The 26,375-nt window shown below is 40.8% G+C and overlaps 2 protein-coding genes across 2 annotated transcripts; both read right to left on the bottom strand.

The window, feature by feature from the left end:
• Nucleotides 1-9,367: 9,367 nt before the first annotated feature.
• Nucleotides 9,368-18,682, bottom strand: LOC145407023 (uncharacterized). The gene is made up of 6 exons (XM_080278039.1): nt 18,650-18,682; nt 14,191-14,487; nt 13,619-13,739; nt 12,672-12,807; nt 12,037-12,186; nt 9,368-11,473 (listed from the first exon to the last, which is right to left on the bottom strand). The coding sequence occupies exons 2-6, from the start codon at nt 14,446-14,448 to the stop codon at nt 11,077-11,079; spliced, it is 1,062 nt and encodes a 353-aa protein (XP_080134165.1). The 5' UTR covers nt 14,449-14,487; nt 18,650-18,682; the 3' UTR covers nt 9,368-11,076.
• Nucleotides 18,683-20,257: 1,575 nt separating this feature from the next.
• On the bottom strand, nt 20,258-24,792 carry LOC145407007 (interferon alpha-inducible protein 27, mitochondrial-like). The gene is made up of 4 exons (XM_080278019.1): nt 24,705-24,792; nt 23,698-23,791; nt 22,269-22,372; nt 20,258-21,830 (listed from the first exon to the last, which is right to left on the bottom strand). Exons 2-4 carry the CDS (start codon nt 23,783-23,785, stop codon nt 21,723-21,725), a joined length of 300 nt encoding a protein of 99 aa, XP_080134145.1. The 5' UTR covers nt 23,786-23,791; nt 24,705-24,792; the 3' UTR covers nt 20,258-21,722.
• Between the last annotated feature and the right edge of the window lie 1,583 nt (nt 24,793-26,375).

The following is a 26,375-nucleotide window of genomic DNA, read 5'->3' as shown; positions in this document are numbered from 1 at the left end:
GCAGCAGATTTTCACGAGTGAAACCCTGATCCTGCATGCACAAACAAACCTAACACTCAACGAACTCTTCTTACTCGGAGTTCTGTTTGTAGAAGTGACAAGTTGGCAAGATAATGCATTCTCCTTTCCTTTTCCTCACCCTCCCTTCAAGAATAAGTCTTAGTTTTATGATACAGTATTTTTCCCCCCAAGATTAATTTTACAGGAAGGAAGGCTAGGAGAATGTTTCATCTTTCCTTGTCTGTAGTTGTTCATGCAAAAACATACCAGAATTATGGGAGTGAATTGGGTGTAAGTTTGTTTGTGAACCCTACTGCTGTACTTGTTTGTTTCACCCTGGGCCAGATTTTTTCCCTTTTGCAGTGTATTTCACATTGCTCAGTGGCAGAAGAAAAGACAGTGCCACAGTTCAATATCCTTTTCATAGTACAGTTTATCATTGTGACTAACATAATATTTGTGTTAATTTATTGCTGGAACTCAGCATTCAAGGTTGAGGGACAGAGGGTGAGCATAAACTGTGGCTCTTCAGTGTACAGTATGATATAGCTAGACCTCACTGAAAATTTTGATATTTCTAGTTTATGATTTAAGGGATGTGGCATTGAGGGTCATATACTGAGTGACATTTGGAGTTTTCATAGCACCTTTTCCTTAGCTATGTCTTGTGCACATTTCACCTCATTTTTCTCTTTGGTGTTGTTGATGCAAACCTTGTTGATATTTAAATGATAAGAATAACGTTGATGAGAATGTGAAGGTGTCATAATCCAAAGATGAATTGTGGAGGAAAAGGTGCTGCAAATCCTTCTATGCCATGTAGAATATGGCTCTAAAAAGTACTAATTTCTTAATTCAGATTTATAGCACGTTATGAGCAGCTCAACACACCAGCACAGATACATATACTTTATTCTTTCTTTTGTTAGGCAGTTTTACTTAGATTCTGGAGACTTTTGTGATGAAGATTTTAAATACAGTAATCTCCATTAACCTGTTTAGTGTGATAGGTCTTTCTAGAGAGTTGAAGACCATCTGGAAGTTTAAAAAAAAGGTGAAAAAGAAGTCATCATATTGAAGAAGTAAAATGAAAATAGGTGAAAATTCCACAACAACTTAATCCCATCAGCCACAGGATGTAATTGTAAGTTTATTATTTTTTTGGAATTTTATTTCGGCTTATAACAGACATTTCTAAGTGCAGGGGTTGAATACAGCCTGTCCCTTCATTACCAGGGGCCTTACGTATGTGTTAAATTATCTTAAAGCAGCAAGAATAAACTACTAAATGGATTAATATTAAATTTTAAACTGCTTTAATGACCACCCTGAAGATTTAACTTATATCTCTTGCAGCTGCCAGATGACTCGCTATATATTTTCATAATTATGCTGTTGCTATATCCAATATATATTATTTTTATTTACATCCTTAATTTGGAAGGTCACATTTTAGTCATTGAAAAAAAATATATATATTTATTTTTTTTACTACATCCAGACTATTTTATCTGGTTTAGGATGGAACTCTTGGTGTGAAAGTGTTTATGAAAGCCCTGTCAGACCTCCTCCAGCTCAGAAAGTCTCAAAAAGCTAAATATAGTTGTTGTATGGTGACAGCAAGAATGAAGGATAATGGTGTGAATTGTGAAGACATTATTGAAGGCTGTATCAAACCCCTCTCGTTCAGAAAGTCATCCGTAAGCTGAGTATAGATGTCCGGAGATGCAAGAATAAAATAGAAAGGCATCATTTTACTGAATGAGTTGATGTTATGCTGTCATGAACTTTCCACATATTGGTTCATATAAATTTCAGGTTAATCATGTTTTCAAAATCCTTGAGAGGTAATAGTGTATTTGTATGTTATCATCACAAACAATATATTGTATAGGTTATCTGGTGCTGGAGAGGGATGCCTTCCCGTAGTAGCATCAATATAACTAAGGGGGAAGAGTTGCTTGGTCATATGAACATTACTCCTCACCCTCGCAGTCCACTGAAAGGAAAGTGATGGACTGCAGAAGGACATCATAGCATTGAGTCCACCAGGTTCATGTCCAGATGAAGTTGGGGCCACAACAACTGATTATCTAATTTGTTGTGCAAAACTGCCATTATAATTTTGATGATCAGTCAGATGTTACTTTTTATCATGTTAAAATACAGAACTACAAACCCTCGTATGTATTTCTGCCTGGTGGAATAATAGGTTAAGGCACTCCAGCCAGATACAGTATGGACTTTACATCTGAGGGATGGTTGGGTCTATCAGTCACCTTGAATATTTGGACTAAAAAGAAAAGTCCCAGGCCCCTGCACCTGTGATGGGGCAGTAGAAAACTGGATGATAGATAGATTTTTGCTCTGAATTTCCCAGGGGCTTAATGGCTAGAGTTTTATTGTTTTTTGTGTCAAGCTTGGCATAGGCTTGGGCATTCCCTAAATACAGGTTAGGAGTGTCTCATTCAAGACTTGTAGTGGGGACATTTTAAAGACATGGTGTGCCCTGTAGAAGATTAGAAAGTGTTTCTTAAAAGTTTGAATAATCAAACTGCTCTGTGCCGCAGCCTTGGGATACAGCTCATTTCTCTGAAAGGCAGTTACTTAACTGATGACTAAGCTTGCCTGCTTCAGTGAGAGCTTTTTCGCACACTTGGCTTCAGTCCCCGAGGTAACTGGGGGCTTTGCCATTCTGTACTCTGACCACTTTCATTTGGCTTAAAATTGACATTTATCTTGAATGCTTATCAGCAAGAAGAGATTAATACCACAATATGTTAGTTATGAAGAAATACTGTGGAAAGAATGTAGAGCTGTAGTATTGTGTTATTCCACTGAGCTGTGTGAGATAAGCTGCAAAAGGACGAAAATCTCTGCTACGGTAAGGTGAACACTGACTGGACTACACTAGCCTATTGGGAGTAACTTAGACTGGTCACCTGTCTCAGTGTATTGGACTACTGTTGCATTTTGGGCCCCAACACCACACTGGGATAGTTTGGTATTGGCTGTTAGTTTTGTGTCGGACATTAACAGTAGTACAGAAGTGTTCATCATCATTGCTACTATTCCCTAATTTATAATGGCGATTACTGTATATGGGAATGGTTGAGATGTTTTGGCATACATCCCAAAACATAAGGAATACCTGTTTTATCATTATTATTATTATTATTATTTTTTTTTTTTTACTTGGAAGACTTTAAAACATTTAAACCTTGAATAGTGATTATCACTATTTTTTCTTGTGAAAGAAAAACATTTAAACTTTGAATAGTGATTATCACAATTTTTTCTCATGAAGGCAGATTTTAAAACTTAAACCTTGACTAGTAATCATCACTGTTTTTTTCTTGTGAAGGCACAACTTGAAACATTTAAACCTTGAATAGTAATCATCACTGTTATTTCTTGTGAAGGCACAATTTGAAACATTTAAACCTTGAATAGTAATCATCACTGTAGTTTTTTCTTGTGAAGGCACAATTTGAAACATTTAAACCTTGAATAGTAATCATCACTGTTTTTTCTTGTGAAGGCACAATTTGAAACATTTATACCTTGAATAGTAATCACTGTTTTTTCTTGTGAAGGCAGAATTTGAAACATTTATACCTTGAATAGTAATCATCACTGTTTTTTCTTGTGAAGGCACAATTTGAAACATTTATACCTTGAATAGTAATCATCACTGTTTTTTCTTGTGAAGGCAGAATTTAAAACATTTAAACCTTGAATAGGGATCATCACTGTTTTTTCTTGTGAAGGCAGAATTTAAAACATTTAAACCTTGAATAGGGATCATCACTGTTTTTTATTGTGAAGGCAGAATTTAAAACATTTAAACCTTGAATAGTGATCATTACTATTTTTCATATGAAGGCAGAATTTATAACATTTAAATCATGAATAGTGATCATCACTATTTTTCTTGTGAAGGCAGAATTTAAAGGATTGAAAGAAGCATGAGTGATAAGTCCATTTCACTGGGTATGCTATTGATTGTTCTGCTTTTGTGATTGTTCTTTTGTGAATCCAGCATCATCCCGTTTTTTAGTCGGAAGTTGTGGCTGGGGATGTATGTATATGATGGTGATGGAATGTATGTCAAGTGTGCTTATGAGCATACGAGTAGCATATGTAAGGGATCTTATATTGTATACAAAATTCATAACAGGGAGTCGTCATTCCAAAATATCTGCCATTTTCCATCCAACTAGAATTCCTAATGAGGAACAGACAGCAGTATTAGTTGTACTGGAACCTTAGTACATAGTTTTACCATGAACGTGGGGGTGAGGGGAGGTGATAAGAAAATATTTTTTTGACAATTATTGAAGTTATGTATGTGGTGCTTTCTAATTATTGCTCCGTTTATTTCTGATTGCATATGGTACGATCAATATATAGGCTACCAAATGATGACCATTTCCCTTGTAACTTAGTAATTGTTGAAAAAAGAGGAGAGGTGAATTTTTGCAATCTAGCCATTGTCCCTCCAACTAAAATAAACATCCATTCATGATCGTTTTTCTTTTAACTAATGTTTATTTTTGTAGGAAGAACAAGAGAGACAGTCAGCACTCATTTCCCAGTCTTCCCTGCAAAACTTGAGTTGAAAATTGGAGTTGATCGTTATTTTTTTTACGTGCTTCGGCCGTACATATCGTAAACTACAATTGGAACGATGCAGAGATTATATCGTGGCCCCTGCGCAAGAATGACGCGGAAAATCGTAAAAATAAAAAATAAATAAATTTGTTGATAAATACCGCCTGGGGCGAGGGTCCTGTAAAATAGCGCTATGAAGTGAGGACAAGTAAGTTATGTTGATAGTTTTTATCATAATTTATATATTATAAGCTTACAGGCCTTTTTCATGTTTTTCCAAATCTTAATCCGATAACTGCAAAATTATTACACTGATATTAACCATCTATATATTTTGACCCCGCCACCTCTGACCCTGAGGTCTATATAAACCGAGTCGGGCGAGAAGAATGTCACAATTATATCAGCTCTCGTGGGAAGCGGATGTGCAGTACCAGCTCTCGTGCCATAAGCGGACGTGCCATACCAGCTCCCTTGGTAAGCAGACGTGCCATACCAGCTCCCTTGGTAAGCGGACGTGCGTTGTCTCGTGAAAAGTGCCAAGTGATTGCCAGTTTTTGATACCGACTAAAACTTTAGTGATTTATTTGCCCTCATCAGTTCAACATGGATGTGGAAGGTCAGCGAGTTGAGAGGAAAAAGACCTCCAAAAGGTCCATTTTGGTTTATGTATTGTTGTCTTTATTTTATGCATCAGTTATCACAGATTTAACCATAGCCATGTTTGGGGTAGTCAGTATACCACAAAAATTTCCGAATAAAATAACGGACGCCGTTATTCAAATTGTTAGGTCAAATGCCATTGACGGTGATGGCGGTTCCAAATGTTTGAATAATTGGTTGTACGTTAATGTCACTAAGGCAATATAGCTTTTCGAGGCCGGCGGTAATCCATTAAGCACAGGAATGCAGCCTGACACTGGGAGCCCCAATGACCCAGCGGTGCAATCTTACCCGGACACAGGTGCACCGGCTCCATCACAGTCAGACGCAAGTGCACCGGCTCCATCACAGTCAGACGCAAGTGCACCGGCCCCATCACAGTCAGACGCAAGTGCACCGGCTTCATCACAGTCAGACGCAAGTGCACCGGCTTCATCACAGTCAGACGCAAGTGCACCGGCCCCGCCATTTGATAGTTCGGATATGGGTGAATCGGGTGCCGTGACGTCAACATCAGGCCCGAGTTCCGAGTCTCTGGTAGAGCTCGTTAAATCTGTCTAGCAGATTCCTAGTGTCAAAGAGAAAATAATGCGGGTGTTCAAGGCCTACACAGGCATCCAAAGCCTGCAGGAACTAAAATGGAATATCACTTCCGGTGTTTGTTATATCATTTTTCTTCAAGTTTTTTATATTAGTGTAAGTATTAGTTTGTTTGTAGTTAAGAATTATTGGTACAGCATTGCCGTAATGATGGTGTCTTTGGTGCTTGGTGTAGGATTATGCGGCTTTCAGTGGACGATGACAGTCGTGTTTTACGCCAAGATACTGCTTCCTATGCAATGCAGCGGCTCGGTGGCACCCATGGCAATCTGGGATGTAATCAATGTGTCGTGGGGATGGCCTGTCGTGTGCTTATTGCATCTTCTTAAGACTGGTTTTTATGTTGTTGTGTTGTGGTTGTTGCATTATCACCGCCACCCACAAGCCCACACCCGTACGGTTTTCAGTGTTATTATCAGCAAGATCAGCGCCCAGGAAGGAATTACGAACGAGAACCCGGAGCCGCGAAAGCATTTCTGGTCTTGCATTTTATTTTCAAAATGAGATTCCGGGACCAGAACCCGCTAACAAGACCAGATTCAAGTCTGATTGTGGGGCGTTTCTCTTGAGTTAATTATACGCTGACTGGTGGTTTCCCCGACAAATGCTATGTAATCTCTAGACAGGTGGGTTTCTCAGGCTTAAATGCTATGTAATCTCTAGACAGGTGGGTTTCTCAGGCATAAATGCCATGTAATCTCTAGACAGGTGGGTTTCTCAGGCTTAAATGCTGTACAATCTCTAGACAGGTGAGTTTCTCAGGCTTAAATGCTGTACAATCTCTAGACAGGTGGGTTTCTCAGGCTTAAATGCTATGTAATCTCTAGACAGGTGGGTTTCTCAGGCTTAAATGCTATGGAATCTCTAGACAGGTGGGTTTCTCAGGCTTAAATGCTATGGAATCTCTAGACAGGCGGGTTTCTCAGGCTTAAATGCTATGGAATCTCAGACAGACGGGTTTCTCTGAGTTAAATGCCATGTATTCACTGACTGGCGGGTTTCTCTGAGTTAAATGCTATGTCTTCTCAAACTGGCGGGTTTCTTTGAGCCAATCATCGTCATCATCTGGACCTCCTTTCCCACCCCAGGGCAGGGTGAGGAGTTGCAACGTTCAGACAGCCCAAGTTTGCCCAGTTCAATGGGCCACGCTTCTATTTATTCACCATTCAAGCCCATGGAATCCTGGCACTATCTGATACACCAAAAATTTACACCACATTCCGAAACATCACATAAATGTATCCGATGAGTTAGTCCGAACGCTGTCACGTTAAAAAAGGGTGTCAAATCCCTGATCATGCACTTCTCACAAAATTCATCCAGCCAGTTTGATCTTTTGTCAGTCCCCCGGCCTCACCGACTTCCAAACCTCTCTTCCTCACACACTTGTTCACCATAGCCCTGCACTATCTCCTTGGCCTGTCTCGCCTCCTCCCTCCTTCAAATTCGTTCAGACATACATTTTACACCACTCTTATCCATTCTCCACATGACCGTGCCATCTCAGTACACTCTTCGACTCTGGTGGTCACAGACTTCCTCGCTCCACATCTTTCATGAATCATTATTTCGTTTCCTATCCACTCTCTGTACTCCGCATACATTCCTCAGCAGTCCCATCTCCACTGCTGTCACTCTAGACTTTTCATTTTCATGCCACACCATAGTCTCCCATCTATTTGTTAAAGTTGGCACTAACACTCCATGTAAGCCTCGTGCAGCTGCAACACTCAAGCCGTTTCTTATCAAGGCCCTCAATGCACCAGCTACTTTCCTTCCTTATGTTACTCTATTTTCGACTTCTTTTGCACATCCTCCCTTTTCTGTCACTGTACCCAGGTATTTGATCTCTCACCAATTTCAGTCTCTCCATTCACTGTAACATCACACTGAGAGTCACCTCTCTCGATAACCATCACTTTACTGTTATACATTTACTCTCAAGGCACGACGCTCACAGACATCAGCAAAACTTTGCACTAGTCTACCAAGTTCTTGTCCGGTATTTGCAAGTAGCACTGCATCATCAGCATACAAGTGTGAGATATTAAGTGTGAGATATTCTATCCATCACAATTCATTACCAACGCCATCCCTCTCTCAATTACTCGTGTTTTTACTCATCACCCCATCCATATGTCCACGCGTCCACATTGATCGTGAACCATTCACTTAGATGCCCATTAACCCTCACACATGCCTCCCTACCATCATAAAAGCTGTTGACGGTACCTAGCAGTTTACCTTCTACACCTTGCATGCACAGAACAGTTCCATTTGGTTGGGACCCTGGGCAGGTATTGGGACCTCCGAGGCTCTCCGAAACGTCTGCGATGATTAATTGATTTTAGATACGGAAATCTGGGAGACAACCCGGCCAAAAACCCTGGTTATATGGTTACCACCCAGCGTAGTAAATGGTTTCTTGAGTACAGGATACCATTTGGCATGTCATTGAGAGTAGAGACCATAAGGCATCCCTACATTGAGTGGATGATGGTCACCCTCACCAGCCACAATGCTGTATAATCTCTGACTGGCGGGTTTCTCTGAGTTATATGCTTATAATCTCTTAATTACTGGATTTTCCGAGGTGTAAGTACTGTACTGAAGTGTGTGCTACTTTATTACGAGCACCTCTGAGCTACATTTTTTTTTTTTGGGGGGGGGGGGTGCGACGAACTACCAAGTCGGCACGGGATCGACACTTTTAATTGGAAAATATAATTTTTATCACCATATATGTTCATACACCCAATTATCTGAAATCCTTTAAAAAAAAAGGTAATTTAGGATTTACCGTGCTTTAACCCACCTATCGATAATTGGTAATTATCCATACTTATTTACCAATATAACATTGAGGATTTGCGGGGTGTGTATTCGGGCTGTTTAGAGCGGTAGTGCGGCCACTGGGCTACTTCCTGGTGTCTGGGATAAACTTTGGCATTTATGTAGATGATGTTCTTTGTGCTAATTAGGAAGTGTTACTAAAACTTCTTGGAACAGGCAAAGAGGTGCAGTTAATAGTGATGGTGATAGTGAAACTCAAAATTTGTCCTGGAGGGGTTCGCGAGACCTGCTCCACCACCTCTCTCTCTCACTCAGACTGAGCATAGAACAGATAAAGAACGCGCTTAATGGTGGTGGTGGATGCCACCAAGTGAAGTAGGCTGGTTAGCTACGGGCTTTTACCTTATAGGTCTTTTTTCCTGGTGAAGTTTGTCCAACAAGAGAGAGAGAGAGAGAGAGAGCGTGGTGTGATGAAGCAAGTAGCTAAGCCCACTTCTATGTAAGTCATGACCCTTCTTTGTGTTAGCCGTACAAACCTTCTTATCGATGTCTAAATGGGTTTGTGTTTGGTCATTGTTCAGGGTATTGCACAGTGTGCAACATCTGAACGTAGGATGGCATATAGCCACTGGACTGCCATTGTGTTAACTACCTGATAAAAAATGAATGCTTTTGTAGAAGTAACTTTATTGCTTGAAAAAGTGTCATACACATACAGTGGCAAATTTACGTAGCTGACTTATTTACTATTTGTTTAAGAGACCTTTAGAACAGGAGAGTTTAGATACAGCCTTCCACGTTGCAGTACAGCTGCCTAGCGTGGACCGCCCGTCCTACTGCAAATAACCTATTTTGTTTTCCATTGTTTTCCCCGATAGAAGTCCTTCCAAAGTTGTGCATGATCATATGCAGGTAGCAACTAAATGTTTTTAAAATGTTCATATTGAAGGTGTCGATTTCAGTATTAGAAGGAAAATATAACTACTTGTACCTGCATGAACATTAAAAGAGGCACACAAACACCAACAGATAAAAATAATTATCATTAAAATATTCTTTACAAACAGGCAAATTCGTAGAATAAAATTATGAGTACAGTAGCAGTATATATTACAAACTGCTGTAAATGCACAGGCACAAGTATATTAAATGTCATCATTACGATCGCTTTTCCAAATTCACGTATGTTTGAAAGCAGCAGCTTTCTATCGGCTGTTGCCGTACCAGCAAGTCTCACAAAGATATTTGAAATCAATCTCATCCTGTTTGATACTGATATGTATATACAACTTGACACTTACTTGGCTTCAGTGAGTGTCCGTAAGCTGAAGAAAACTATATGCTGTAGGTTCAATTAAACTGCGGAGTTTTTATCCTCCACCAAAAAAGCTTGTGATAGCATTTGACATATTTGGTGTCCTACACTTCTCCCTTCATTAAACTTATCTGACATTAACCCAAGAAAATGCAGTGTACTTAACTTGCAGTCAAAGTGTTAAGGTGCCACAGTGTACCTACACGTCTCTCACATTCACACTGATTGAAAAGGAATGTTGTGTTGAACAGTTTTGTGAAATATTGGGAAGAATACTTTGTCTGAATATGTCGGGGTCACCCACCAGCCACATGACAAAGAATGACAAGCAAAATTATTTCACGTAGCCCAGGAAGCCAGTTACTGTATGTTGGATGGTAGACATATAATAAGATTCCTGGTGGTGGTGTAGTGGGTTAAGGTGCCTCAGCTGGACGTGACCCATAACGGTTTACAGTCGCTGGTGTAGCATAGTGAGGACATCTCTTATTATTATCCCAATTAAAAGATTTACATAGCAATATCAGTGGGTAGTTTCAGGACTATATAGGCTCCCACCAAAGAATAATTCAGTGCTGTATGCTTATGCTGATGTTTAAACAGTAGTGAAAGTACATCCCCCTATTTGCTGTTGAGAGGTATTGCTGAAAGCCCACGAGTTGTACAAAAAAATGGCAAAAAGAATACAGTATAGTAGATGGATATATTTCATATGAGTGAGTGGGTGAGGGAGACTGAGAAAGAGGTGGAGGGACATGGTGGATAGGTCTGAGTAAGTGGTGTTGGGTGGAGGAAGAGTTTCCTTATGGCACAGAACAAGGTGACATGGTTATTTTCCTTACATGGAAACTGAACTGTCCCACAGCATGATTGAACTCGCTTTTCGGACGGAGAGTGATGGCTAGACCTGACCCTTTCCCGTGCAGGCAATGTACGAATGGGGAAGGAGTCTGCAGGGAGAGTGATGCATACGAAAGTCAGTGTATTGTAATGAATGTGTAGTGTGTATATGAGTCTTTATATGCTATCGGTAAAACTTGGGGTGCAAATATAAGACAGGTCATACTGCCAACACGCACTTTTAATGTCTATCATGACATCCGGTTTCTCAGGTAGACTGTGCCACGAGTACGCTTCTCATTTGCCAGGGAATGTTTGTCCTGAAGCATCAGCAGTCCTGATGAGTGCTGTTCCACAGCAAGTGTGTTTGCGCGACGAAGGGCAGGTGGTGTTGGCAGCGGTGTCCTGGGAGGTGGGTAACTCTGACACCCACGGTACACCATGGCCATGAGCAGGAAAAGCCCACCAATAACCTTCTCCACAAAAGATACAATGATGGCCAAGAGCGGTGTGACGTTCCGGATCAACTGGCCAACTTCATTGACGGTGAGGAGCAGCATCTTGTGTAACTCTCTCACGCCTCGGCCCAGGTTGACCAGCACTTTACCCAGACCCACCAGTGCCATCACCAACACAACAACTAACAACCTGAAATTATACCACAAATTGATCACTTGACTTAGTATATAACTCAGTTCCAGAAATTACCATATATAGGTACAGTGCACTACTGTACCAAGACTACCATACACAGATGACTACCATGAACTGGTGCACAACAGTGCCAAGACTACAGTACACGCGCACAACACTGCCAAAACTCCATACACAGGTGCACAGGACTGTTGACTCCATACAGTGTCTTTGGTTGCCTTAGGTTGAGCAAATAAGTTCTTGCAGTCTAGCTATTAGGAAACTGGTATTAGCACACTGGCATGGCAGCCTAAGTGCTTGTATGTTTGAAGTGAGGATGACTGTGGTGTGATACAAGATACTATTATTACCACCACCAGATGATTTTGCTAAGGAAGACCTAACGTGGCGAAGGGCTTAAAGAGGCTGTATTTAATCCTTCCAGTTTTAAACAACTTAATAAAATCATATGGAGATAACAAATACAAAGTAAAAATGGTGATATCACGGTAGTGAAAGGGTTAATGATGATACTGATATTCAAAATGGCGTGTTGAGGAGAAAACTGGTGACATTACTTGAATTTGTCCTGGATGTTTAGGATGGTGAGTGTTGAGGAGAGGACTGGTGATATTGGTACCAGGTTGAGCCACTGTACTTGTCCCCACCATCCTTGTTGTGCATGCAGCTCCATCGCCCTCTGCTTAACCTCTTCCTCATGCACCTCCCTGCAATGGTTAACTCCTTTAAATATGATGTTTTTCAGTGTGGTCAGAATACCACCCGATGATTATAGTGAATAATTTTAAAGGATTTTATATATCTATTGGCTCCATACATTAGATATAATTTCGTGGACCCATTCATTGCGAGGGGTCTTTTGAAGAATATGATTTGGGATACGAATAAATTAATGTCATAAGTGTGAAGGAATTACTGCCAAATTTTTCTCGCTTGATGTGCTTAAGAATTACAGTACTTAGCAGTAGATGAAGCTCCAGGCTCATCAGCATTTGAACCCAGTGGATGAAGCTGACCCTCTCGTGCGGTCCACCATCCCTCCCTCAAGGTCCAGGAAGTTGTGGGACGTTTGTGCAATCGTCTCCACCACCAGGCCATATCAGTGCCAACACATGAAGCTGATCCCCTCCAGCACCTTAGAATTATCTGGAATCCAAAAGTGTGTGTAATATCAGCATCTTATTCACCTCACCTGATTTGCTTAAGGATTATCTGGAGTCCAAAAACATCCGTCACCTGCAGCCCCGTGATGGAGAAGCGGTAGTGGCCGGGGCGGGGCGGGGTGGCCAGCAAAACCCAGAGGCGGTAGTTGGGGATGTCGGCCGGTGCTAAGGGGGGGGGGGGGGCAATGAGAGTTATGCAGCTAGTTGGCGCATTGAGGGAGTAATGTGGCTAGTTGGAGCATTGATAGTTGTGTAGCTAGCTGGGGCATTGAGAGAGGTATGCGGTTAGTTGGGGCACTGAGAGAGTTATACAGCTAGTTGGGGGGATTTTAACAGGGCTAGTGAGGAATGTGTTTGGAAAGGTACCGTTAGATGGATTTGCCACATAGGGAGAATGGAGAATAAGAGACTGACTAGAAGAGTGTACATGAGTGAGGTGGGAGAGGAATACCCAATGTGAGGTAAAGAAAGGGGGTACTGAGAGAGAGGGCCTGCTTCTTAACAGTGCATAAGGGTAGTTGAAGGTGTTGAATGGAGGTACCTAGAGGAAAGAAATGAGTGTAGAAAGAGGTAGGGCTATTTTATGATGGATTTAAGAAAGGGTGCTGAAAGAGGCAGGGCTACAACAGGGAAAGAAGGGGTGTTGGAAGAGAGGCAGGGCTAAAACAGGGAAAGCCAGGAGTGTTGAGAGTGGCCGTCTGTACGAGGGAAAGAACTCTCCATTAACCTTTTTAGTTAAATGATATTTCTAATTTTTATCACCTGGAGCCATTATTAGGCTTCCGAAAGACCTCAGGTAAAGAAGGGGTTGGACGACAGACAACTTACGTGTGATATCAAATAGAGAAATATGAACATGTGCGATATTAACTGAAGAACTAAGAATGTATGGGTGATATTGAAGATCTGAGAATATACGCGATATTAAATGAAGAACTGAGAATGTGAGATATTAATTGAAGAACTGACAACTTACGTGTAATATTAATCCACTTGGTACCATCCAGTACTCCGGGACAGCTGGAAATAATGGCATCCAGAGCTTGGTTCAGATCCGTTTCGCTTTCATCCACCTCCACCACATCACGATACCCACCCTGGAGAGAGAGAGAGAATTTACCAACTTTATACAGCTGAAGGTGTGTAAAGATTAAACTTCCTGTATATACTAATGTTTTCTTGACTCGTGCAACTGTTCTGGAGATATTTACAGACTTAGAGCTGAAATTTGAAGGATATACGATTGCCTGCTGGTGCTTCTGTCATCACTCGTGTATTTACAGTGAAGAGATTTACAGACTTTCTTCAGAGTGAATTCTGAAGACAATTAGACTGCTTGTTTATATTTTTGTCTTCACTCACGTAACTTCCATTTCACAACCAATCTTGCGTGAATATTAACTACTTCACAGTCTCAAATGAACGTAAATTTGAAAAAGCAAGACCTACTGTTACCTATGCTCTTTTCATACATGTTTATTATGTCCTGGTAATAAAGTAGTAGGTACAGTAAAATCAGTAAGAATAATCTGCAGTTTGAACACCTACCACCCACTCCACCCACCGCCTCTCCTCCACCCTCCCACTAAAGCTCCGCCCACACAACCGTCCCTGCCAGTAGCTCAATGTTCGGGATGAAATTTTACTCGTGGTTTTGGTCGTCTTTTTTTTCTTTGTCTGGTCTGTTTTGGCTGTTTTGGTCTTGCTTGTCTTGGGCTGGTCTGCTGTTTCACTCTCTCGGCTGCATTTCGTTTCTTGAACCTTCGCCTCTTCTTTGCCACTTGAGTTAGCAGCCTCTTTCGACATGGTATTTCCTTTTCTGTTTATCTTCCTCTATGATGCTTTCTGCAGGATAAAAAGAAAAAAAAAACAAAGGCTCAGTAAAAGCTAGAAATTAACCCTCTCATGATCAGGGTAGCTCCTTTCCAGCAAACACAATATTGCCATTAGCCGAGTGAGGCAAATGGACCCAAGAGTTTTATTTCTAATCTCATGGTTGGGACAATTCTGGTATTTAGTTCTAATTCGGACTATACCCTCCAAGTTGGCCAGAATTTGCCGTCTCTCCATCTTGCATACTGAGTTACTGCAAGAGGCTGATATCACTTGAATATGATGCTAGTCACGAAGAAGTGCTAGTGAAAGGAGGTAGGGTCATGGAATTGTCTTTTTCTGCCACTGAACTACATGAAATAAGCCGCAAAAGGATAAAATGTGGGTTAGGTAAAAAATGCAACAGTTTCAGTCTTGGGGGTTAAAATGTTGCTATTAATCCCTTTCATGGTCAGAACAACTCTAGCTGTTATTACGAAGGGGGTTGCAAGAAGCTCCCTAACTTATATACAAAGCTAGGTACCATATTCACAGACGTTTTTTAAGTATGTTGTGTGTAAGATTGCCTGTGTATATGGTTCTCATACAGCTGCCCAACAGGTCAAATCTGGAACTGTCTCCTTCTGTCTGTATTTCCTACTGCTCATGACCTCCAGTCTTTCAAATGCACGTCTAGGCATCACGACATGAACGGATCTTGCATTTGGTTCCCTGATATTTTGTTTTTTCTTGGAGGGAACAGTTTTTCGGGCTTCTTGTCTTTGGTTCCTTCTTCCTTGCATTAAAAAAAACAACAACAACCAAAGAAGACTGAATATTTATATGAAAAATACAGCACAACTTCAGCTGGTGTTTAGTCTTAATTATAGGGAAAATTAGTTTAGCGATACGTGATGATAATACTCGTACTAATGAGCTTTGTTTAGCGTGAAAGTTGGCTGAGTGATTTCTGGTAACAATCAATAGCTAATGTGTTTATCATATTTTTGTAATCATTCTTGATAACTGATAATTCGAGTGACTTCTTTGTCGAGATTAAATGTGATTTTTAATATTCAGATTGATGATGATATTATTATTATTATTATTATTATTATTTTAGATGAAAAATTAGTCAGTGCTTCTTGATAATGAACAGCTACCGAGACGTACATTGTATAAACTTGTGATAGTGGTGAAGTGCAAGCAGTAAGGGAGACGTTATTACGAAAACTGATTCCGTTACATTTGAATACTTCCCCCAAGAGGTTCTCACAGGGTGCAGCGGGTAATCAGACGCCTTGGAGGATATTTCTTTAACTCGCCAAAGGTTGTGTGTAAGAGTGTTGTTATTCCAGTCACCCACGTAGCTACCAATACTTTAGAAGCCAATTACAGTGAATATTAAAGCAGCAAAATACTAAAAGACGAGAACAGGAGGGATCAATAAGGTAGGCCAGTTGTCCCATGTTAGGCAGCTCCCACTAGTGACCAAATCGACTGAACAAGACAAGGATAGTAAAGCTCTCCCTAGCCCACAAAACCCTCCAGCCGAAACCACCAGGAAAGTGACGAAAAACCACGCAGGATAGGAAAACCGAGAAGCACAGTGATGAAATAATTGTAACGAAGACTTGTTTATTGTAGAATTAATTAGGAGGTTTTATAAATTACTGTATGTCTCCTGGCAATCCACTTTTTATATATGCAAAGAACTAAAGACTGGAAGAATGAAAAGGAGAATATTGTACTCACGTCGGGGGGTAACAACCGTATTACACGTTTAAAAGTTCAAACTGAAGAGGTGAGTGAAGGATCGTAGCTACTATCGATGTAAAAATGCCGTAAGTAGGTCGGTCCCCCACCCCAAAATTATCTGACGCGGTATCTATAAACTCTAAGATTATTATTATTATTATTATTTTAATGCAAGAAAGAAGGAACCAAAGGCAGTTCAGAATGACATAACGCTTTCCTAACCCGACACGTTCCTAACTTTTTCTCGGCTCGGTTAATGGGTAGGTGTAGTGTAGTTAGAGGGAGGATCAAGTTTGATTAGTAACCAGTGAGACTCAGGCGTAGCTCAAGGCTTAGTAAAAATTTCACGCAACTGCAACTTATTCAAAATTTGGAATTGCCCAGTTCCCTCTGATGAAAGCAAATACAATTAAAAAAAATAAAGCGAAAAAACTAAATTATGCATGATATTAATTTATGGAGACTTGTTTATATAGGAAAGGGGGGTGGGGGTTAATTTCCTTTACTATACACGTACACTCAAAATTAGTGTGTGTGTGTGTGTGTGTGTGTGTGTGTGTGTGTGTGTGTGTGTGTGTGTGTGTTCATTATCACCCCGACCTCCATTTTTTTTCCCCCTTTCCCCCCCTTTTTTCTTACATAGCAGCAGACAGTCTGATAAAAGCTGTTACCCAGAGTTCAATAATCCTCTCTCTCTTATCACCCGTCACTGATAACTGTGCTTGTGAAGTGATAAGAAAATGCAGAGAAAGTGAGTGTTTTTACTTTCAAGAGGTGTGTGTGTGTGTGTGTGTGTGTGTGTGTGTGTGTGTGTTCTGCACGGCTTTACATTCAGATGAGCCTGGGGTTACAACAGTATGCACACACACACGCACACATATTAACCCTGTACTGATAATTTTTTTTTTTTTTTTTTTAGGCAAATTTTCTCAGGATAGATTTTCCGCGTGAGAGAGACAGACAGACAAAGAGACTAACCCTATTCTAATATGACGTATCTTTTTATTGTTTTATTTACCAAACGATTTAATTTAGATTTTTCCGCAATGGAGAAAATAAATACGACGCTGATTCAAACCATACCGATCAGTGATTTCTTTTAACTATCGCTATTTCCATATTATTTCACTCCATTTAGATATTTCGACTTCGGGAGGTTAAATATTGCTTTTATTTAAACTCTCTCTGATCCTGGAGAGGCGCGCCTTCACGTGGTGGCCCTGATATAACCGGGCGGCATGACTACCCGGTTACACACACACATCTGAGCTTCCTCCCTACCCCCCAACCCTGATAATTGGGTGACTGGCTACAAGGGGACAGTTTCAGCCTGCAGTCCACGGGGTTCACGTTTCAGATGAACCTCGGGGGGCGGCAACAACCCCTCCACGGCAAGACGGGTTGTTCTCGCCCCATGCTGAATAAAATCGTCTTGTAGCGGCAATACTACGCCAATGTATTACCGGATTGATTGGGCCTACCTGTCTATCTGTATCTATTGTGTATGTTTTATCTATCTCTCTATCTATACATTCATCTATGTCCATCTACACATCCGTCTATCCATCTGTCTTTACATCCATCTATATACTCAACAATCTGTACATCCATCATTCTATCTATACATCATACATCCATCTATACACATCCATCTACCCATCGATCTATACATCCGTCTATATTTCCATCTATCTACTGTACACATCCAATTATCTATCCATCTGTACACACATCTGATCATGTCTCTACATCTATACACATAAATCTACTTATACATCCATCTGTCTATCCACCGTTACTTATGTCTATCTGTCCATCTGTACATCCTTCTATCCATCTATTCACATACATCTATCTATACATCCATCTGTACATCTGTTCATTTATCCATCTATCTATCCATCCATCAGCTTATATCCATCATCCATCCATCGATCTATCCGTCTATATTTACCTTTCTTTTTTATCCATTCATCCATCTACCTGCCTATATTTACTGCCAGACGCCTTCATCCCATAAGGGCTGACCACAAACAAATCGCCCCCACGTCGTCCTCCACCCTTGAAATAAACTGCAAAAGAACGAAAATCAGGGCCAAGGGGCAAAGGTATTAAAAGAGAGTATAAATCGGTCCAGGTGTTACGAAATTGCAATCGGGTTCGGCCTTGAGAGAGAGAGAGAGAGAGAGAGAGAGAGCGTCACGTATGCCTAAACAAACGCGTCCGAAACATGATCAGTGTTCGTAGCATATTTTCTTTTTCCGATTTATTTTCACCTGACGGAACCGGGCCACTCCAAGTCGTCTATGAAATTCAATGACTGATGTGAGGCAGACATGAGTCTCCTTGGTTACTAGCTGAAAAAAAAAAAACATTGGTTTTACGGCACAATACTGTACTTCAGTCCATGGAGAGAGAGAGAATTATATTTACCTACCTACTGTATACGTGATATCAGCGTGAGGCGTGATGAGGGAGTGAAAGTGATAACACGGAGACACAACCAGACTGAACGGTACGGGTGCAGACGAGGACGCCGAGGCGGTGGGTTGTCATGCGCGTGTTTTCTTTTTTCGTACATTATGCACAAAATTAAATTGTAACCACTGATTGTGCATATTTGTTTTGCTGAGAGAGGTATCTGGCAAGACCCACCGCCTATTGTTGTGTATGCATTCTCCTTTTCCTAGACTTCATGATATTGATCCTAAAAGTGAAGGTGTCAAGACGTAGCGAAAAAGCGCTAAATTGGCAACTCTACCGCCACTGCATCCTCCCGAGGCGGTAGTCATAAAATGTCTTCAGCCGACGTTGTTTATAATTTTGTCCTCAGTAAATACAGGTATCAGACTTCCCTAAGCTAAGTACAGTGATTTCAAAACAGAGAAAAATACCGAGTTTTTAAAAATAATAATTAACAGCAATTTAAAGCAGAAATTGTCCGAGTTCCTTTATGAGCTGTTCCTTGTGGCGCATTGTTGCTCAGTGCTGAGATAAATAATTTGGGAGAGAGGTTAGATGAATTGAAATATTTATTGTTGTAAAAGGTACAGAGTGATTGTACAGTACAACAAAAGAAGGTGGTGGGTCTTGCCACACACCTTCTTCAGCCAATACAGTTACATGGTGTTAGTGATTGTACATTGGAGGGTGTACACCGTTGTTATACATTTGGGTTTAGCACACGCCCTTTGATATGTGTTAACTTCGTGATTAATGTGACCTGTATTATTATTATTATTATTATTATTAAGAGGCTGTTGAGGTGTAATGTGCAGAATGAGTCGCTAAAGAAATGTAAAGAAGCATAACGACTCCTGAGGTGAATAACATCGTCTGGAGAGTGTAACAAAGAATAAAAGATATGTTATCGGACTAGAGAATATCCACTTCAGTTCGATTACTTTTTTCTGGGGGGGATACTCGACCATTTAAGCCCCCGGAATCCTGCATCTACGTCAGGCCTAATCTGCACGTTATTATTATTTAGTGGTAGTGGTGGTGGTAATAGTAGTAGTAGCAGTAGTACATCAACAGCAGTGAGTAGTAGTAATCTATTTATTCTCGTCTGATGAAGATGCCTAACCTCTTTCAGCTCCATGAATGGCCAGAAGTAGTCAGATTGAAGGATAAATTTGACTAGCAACCAGGGAGTCATTCCTACTTAACCAAGACATAACTCACACCACCATGGCTTAATACTCGAGTTGTAAGAGTGGTGAAAACAAAACACCAATAGTATTTGGCCAGGAACTCATTCACTGACCATTCAGTCTTTGGAATCCTAACTTACCCCTAAGAGCCATCTCTACATTTTTTATTATATTTTTTTCATACATATGCCACATCTGCATTATTATTTTCATGCACTGGCCTCTGCAGTATTTCATAGGCCTCTTCTGCTTTATTTTTTCATGCATAGGCCACTCATTTTTTTAAGCATAGGCCTCTGCACTTTTTTTTTTTTTCCATACATAGGCTTCACAGTACTGCCAGAAAACACCATAACAGAAAAAAAAACAGGGGATTTCAGTGATACAGTGTGGGGATTGCGGCATACTCCATATTTATTTCCAATATATCAGTACAGTTATAGCATATTAAGGCCGTACAATTTAAGCATATCAATTAACATCAGTATAATCCCAGCATATTTATTAACATTAGTAAAGTCACAGCATGTTATCACCAGTATCAACAGAATCACAGATCACACATTCATTTAAATGTACCGAAACCGTTACATCTCTAAAACGACCAATCAAAGAGTACTACACCCACGCCCTACAGTCCAAGGCCCGTAGCTGTGTTAATCTATTGTTACATGGAACTACACGAGAAGAAGAGATGGAAGTTTTAGGCAAAGTTACATTAAAGAGCAGTTTGGGTTTCGTTACTATACTTCTATCACCTTAATCTGGCTCATATTTTCGTTAAGGCTCGTTTCACATTGGCCAGCGACAGTGTGTGCTACGGCTTTTCATTCCATGGCACTTCTTCATGACTTGCACAACACTGCAGCGTCAATTTACTGTATTTTTACAACCTGGCGTTCAAGATGGAGACGTGGCATTTTAGGACAAGTTAAAGGAAAAGTAGTATAAGATGTAAAAGCCCTCCTTTATTGTGGTAATATATTAAGGACTAAAGTTTTGTCATTAGTAAGCTAAGAAATAATCTCATCCTTTATATTCTAAGTGACTTGGAATTCCAAAATAATGCATATCATCCTTCCTTCACGTTCTGACTAGAAATTTCATAACACCTCTTCCCTAGCGATTTACTCCGCATAATTCAATATCCTCTTGTATGATACTGATGCAAAGTACGTGGATATTAAAAGACCAATTTCAGAGACGAAGAAAATCATGAACTCTGTACAGGATCAAACGGTGCAATTCTTTTCTATCACTGTGCAAAGTGAAAATCTATATAAATTTCCTTAGCCATCCACAGTAAATGGGATAAAAATCAAAACTACTTAGCAACTCGCATTCAAAAACCCAGCGTCGCCTTAAGACGTTACGGGAGGCGAATTCAAAAAGGGATAACAAAAATCAATCTTGGTGAGAAACGGAACACGCCATTTTGCATCACTGGACACTTTAAATATATATTTTGACTTAATATCCTTCGACATCGAGCTACCCGGAAAAAAAAAACGAAAAAAAAAAAAACGAAAGGAAAAACTCGTGACGTCATAATGTTTTTAATATTCAGATGCCAGACGCTGCTTCTCAGATAACTTGGGCACAAAGTTTTTCAAGCTGGATGTTCGTGTTACCTTTTCCTCAGCGAATTATGCAGTTAACAGCTTTACATTCTTAGTGTTATTTCGTTTTAAATGCTGAATCGTCACGGAGATGTTGCGAAATCTTAAGTCACAATAAAACCACCAAAATTAAACTATAAATGTTGGTTGAAGCGTTGGTCATGATGATGCTGGTCTTATAGGAGAGTAGACGTTCTGAATAAATCGCCACGGAGGAGATGCTGCGGTGGTGCTAGTTTTAAAGGATAGCAGCCAAGCCAGCGGCTATGGCCCCCCCTGTACCGGCCAAAGCGGCACTGACTGTAGCGCCCAGGCCTCCCATCCCTGCGCTTGTTAACACCGCCACCTGAAAATGTGTAGTAATAGTAGTAGTAGTAGTAGTAGTAATAGTAATAATAATAATAGTACTTGCAAATCAGGGCTCATTTAAATGTGAACCCAGTGGACTGCAGGCAAAGGGAGGAGAGTCGAGCCGATTGTATAACCAGGTAGTGGAACCAACCAGTTATATCAGTGCCACTACGTGAGGGCGTCCCTTTTCAGCACCTCCTACAAAAAGGATGGTGAACTGCAGGAAAATGACAATTTCAGTCTGCAATCTACTGGACTCACTTTCTAAGCCTGGCATCACAACAATTATTATTAACAAGAATTTTTCTACAATCCTGCCGGAATTCGTTGCTGGAGTGTTTAGAAGTGAAAGGAAACATGCGACCCCCCCCCCCAGGAAAAAAAAATGCGCGTCTTATCTGACGTTGATTATATATTACAATGCGATACTTACGGCACTGCCGGCCGGAACCGAACCACCTGCTGCAACAGCTGTAGCCGACATCCAGCTGGCTGCCCAAGACCCTGCAGCCACGCCCGCTGACGTGAACCCAATTGCTGTAACACATACACAGTGTCACCCTTTGGTAATTGAAACATGCAGCATACTGGTGTTCCCTTCTTTCATCTCTCCCTTTCCTCTGTCATACATTTACCCCTGCTGCTTCCCACTCACCTTTCCCCCCTGCCTACCAATCCCTCATTATATACTCGTATAGACGCTTATCTTCCCAACCAGTTCCTTCCTGAAGAGGGTCCAAGTCAGAACGGAATTCTTCTCTCCCAAACTATCAACCTCCCCATCACCAACACCTTAAGCCAGGCAGGGCTGGCCACAAACGAGTCCCCTTCATGTTCCCAGCGTTTTTGAAGCAAGCTAGCCAGATATTTTACAAGGCGATTTCTTGTGCTGCGGCCACGGTTCAGTCAGCGCTAGTGATGTATACATCATGTATTCATTTCCTTCTCTCACTTTCACACCCACATCTGAAGACTAAGCCGTCCCTCTGACTTTCAACACGACCAGGCGAGTCTGTAGTCCTTTTATCTTTACTCAGATTTTTATCCGTCGCAATTTATTTCACGTATCTCAATGGCAGACACACAATACTATAGGTCTACAGCCTTTCCATAGCACTTCATTATTAGCATCCCACTACTTCATGAATACCATCATTTATCTATCTATTGGCAGACGCCTCAATCCCGTTTGGGGTGGCCACAAACAAATCGCCCTGTCCCCCGCCATTTCACTGCCCTACTCCCAACTCACACCCCCCTCTCTCATATACCTCTCCACCTCATCACAGTCCACAGTAAATCTCTTGTTAAATTACTTTATACAGATGTACAGATATTATCCTAGTTCATTTTTATCGAGTTAGCAAAAATGTTGAAGTTGCCACTATCCCGCAGTGGTAAAGAATCCTTATAAAAAAAAAAAATCCTGGATCAGGATGATGATCCGGACCACCACAAAAATCTAGTGGATTGTTCCTTGGGCCATGCCCTACCCCTAAAAAAAAAAAAAAAAAAAAAAAAAAAAAAAAAAAAATCAGTAATCCTGCAAACGGACAAACAAACCAATGCCGGCAAAAAAATAACCTCCTTGGCAGAAAAATTATTTTAGGCCTGGTTAGAGAAAAAACAGAGGTATATTAGAGCACCACTTCTGGACCACCCTTCACTATGGGCCTCAGTCAATTACAATACCTCAGTATTCAAGGTGGGGAGACAGTGAATTCGGCCAGGCCAGAGAGAGAGAGGTAGGCCAGGTTAATGGAAAAAAAGAAAAAGGTATAGTGTAGTGCTTAAAGAAGAAATGGAAAAAAAGGGGTACAGTGGAGCGCTATTTCTGGACCAGCCTTCACTACGGGGCTCACCTCCCAGCACAATGGGCGCCGCTACCACCGTGCCCGTAGCGCCCAGAGCCGCTGCACCCGCCGTCAGGAGACCCGTTCCAAGTACCATCGTGTCCTGGAGGTGGTGGTTATTAGTAGTAGTAGTAATAGTAGTAGAATAGTATTCTTCTATGTTTTTGTAACTGTTGTATAGTACTGGTGACGATAGTATCTGATGTTTTTGTTGTAATAATACTGGTGGTGTTGTTTATGATGTATACCAGGAGTGTTGGTGGTAGTAGTGCTTGGTGTTACTGATGCTACAGTAGTAGTACACTGGTGGTGGTGGTGGTAGTATTATCATTTTGTAACTAATGGTAACTGGGGTTTCTGTTGCAACCCCAGGCTTGGTGAGGGGCGCTACGAAGCCTCCCACGCCAATCAGAATACTTTTCAGTCTTACCCTTTCGTATGCAAAAACGAAATTAACCGGAATGGAGAAACTGCACATCTTTGGGTACAAAGTCCGGTTTTATTATCGTTTCAGCCAAAATCAGAATTACGATATTTTAATTCGTTTTTCGGTATTTCTTCTATGGCATTATCGTCGCCAATTATTTTTCTTACTCGTGAAGATTTGGTTAGATTAGATGGTTAAATATAAAAATTCGCGACGAAAATGCCATGGAAGAAGTGTTGCAGAATCGTCCATTATATCGAAAAAAAAAAATCGTAATTGTTTTTGCCCGAAACGATAAATTTACCAATATTCCAAACCAACGACTGTAACTCGTGTTTATAAGTGTTTTCTATTTGAACCTCATCAACTGCTATGGTTTTTTTCTTCATATTTCATCACTTGTTTACACTTTTTTTGACTCCCGTTGCAAAACAACTCCTCCCCCGTCATTAATACTTCCGGTGAACACGATATAAATTCAGTACTTCAGAATGCAGTAATGCCTTCTGATAAGTATTACGCTCTAATCATATCCCATACAGAATACCGCTGGAGTGCTTAATATACACGAATGTAGGTTGGTACTTACAGATAGTTGGTTTGAGTCCTCTCACTTCAACAGCAAAGTGAAAATGCGCATGAGATATCCAAGAGCGAGTCACGAGACAGTGCATGGATAAGTGCCAAGTCTCACTTGCGCTAAACTTTGCTGGCAAAGAGTGCAAAATTGTAGGATGCACAAAAGTATAATAGTATTGCTAGAAAGCAAGGTCAGAATCTAAAACAGAAATGTTGATAAATGTATAAAATTGCTGAAATTTTCATAAAGCCGACCTCTTTTTTTTTCCTTGTACAATATTGCTATGAAATAGCGATCAGCGCAGCCATCGAACTTTGGCAACTCTGAGCATAGTCGCGACTGGTCGATACGTAGCAGACATGACGTGGCCTTGTATTATTTTTTCGTCAGTTATGCACTTTCTCCTAATTTTGAATATGGCCGATTAACCCAGCTACACAGATCATAATTCAAAGGCTGGCATCTTTCTCCGTACTGGACGTGTTTCAATGGTTGAAGTGAGATGCAGGAAAGGTGATTTTTTTTTTTGGTATTATCAATTTTATGGATATGAATTCGTGCATGGAAGTCTTAGTTCAGTGCCAATTATGCATCACTATAAATCATGTGTTAAAAGAGTATAAAGTTACGAATTATTGCATAAGAGAATCCAAAAGTGCCAGAGAAAAAAACAAGATTCAACACCTGGCACTTTCCCCGTTCTGTTCACGTTCGTATTCTCGTAAACTTAGCTCAGGATATGCACGAAGAAACGTAAGGAAATGATCTCATAACTAATATTTACGGACTTTATTTTGTAAGAGTTGTTTTTGGCGGAAGAAGACCGTGCAAGTGAGATTATAAATTTTTAGGAACGAAGCCTATTAATGACACGTCCAGGCGCAAGAAGAATAAATAAAAGCAAAATACAACAGCTGGCATTGTCGGTATGTTGGACGTGATTTTTACAGGCGATGGAGAGGGACGCCTTTGTGTGGTGGCACTAGGGTTGCTAGGCGGCCCAACTTCCTCCAGGATTAAAAAAAAAAAAAAAAAAAAAGTGTTCATACATATATGGAGGATGGTGAAGTGTTACAAAGGCCAACTTACGCCTGCAGTTCGTCGGGTTCACGTTGCAGATGAACCACAACAACTACGTACTACTACTATACTACCCGCAGATTGACAACTATACTTAGGGTTATCTCCCCTTTTTGAATGGTAGGATTTATTTTTTTTCCCAGGAAGTTTTTTTTTTTTTTTCTATATACCTAGGCTGGATTGGGGGAAGCAGCCTAGGTATATAGATAGGATAAATAGTGTTTTGGAGGATGTATAAGGGGAAAGGAATGCGTCTTACGTTTATGATTGTTCTCGCCATCCTCCTTTCCTGCATCAGTTACCTGCCTCACCTTGCACCCTACCTGCCTCACCCTACCACCTGCCTCCTGCCTCACCCTACCACCTGCCTCCTGCCTCACCCTTCCTTGCCATTACCTTCCTCGCCTTTCCTCACCCCTCTCTTCCTCTCACCTCTCCCTTGCCTTCCTGTTTCACCATGCCTCACCCTGTCTCCTGCCTCACCATGTCTCACTTTTCCCTGCCTCACCATGCCTCATCTGTCCCTACCTCTCCCTACTTCCTGCCTCATCTAGGGTTGCCTTATCTGAACACTGAGAAAATAAATAAATAAATAAATAA

Source organism: Coenobita brevimanus, chromosome 72 (genome assembly GCF_032717465.1).
Source record: "Coenobita brevimanus isolate Jiangsu-jjx chromosome 72, ASM3271746v2, whole genome shotgun sequence".
NCBI lineage: Eukaryota > Metazoa > Arthropoda > Malacostraca > Decapoda > Coenobitidae > Coenobita > Coenobita brevimanus.
This window is presented reverse-complemented; position numbering and strand designations above follow the sequence as displayed.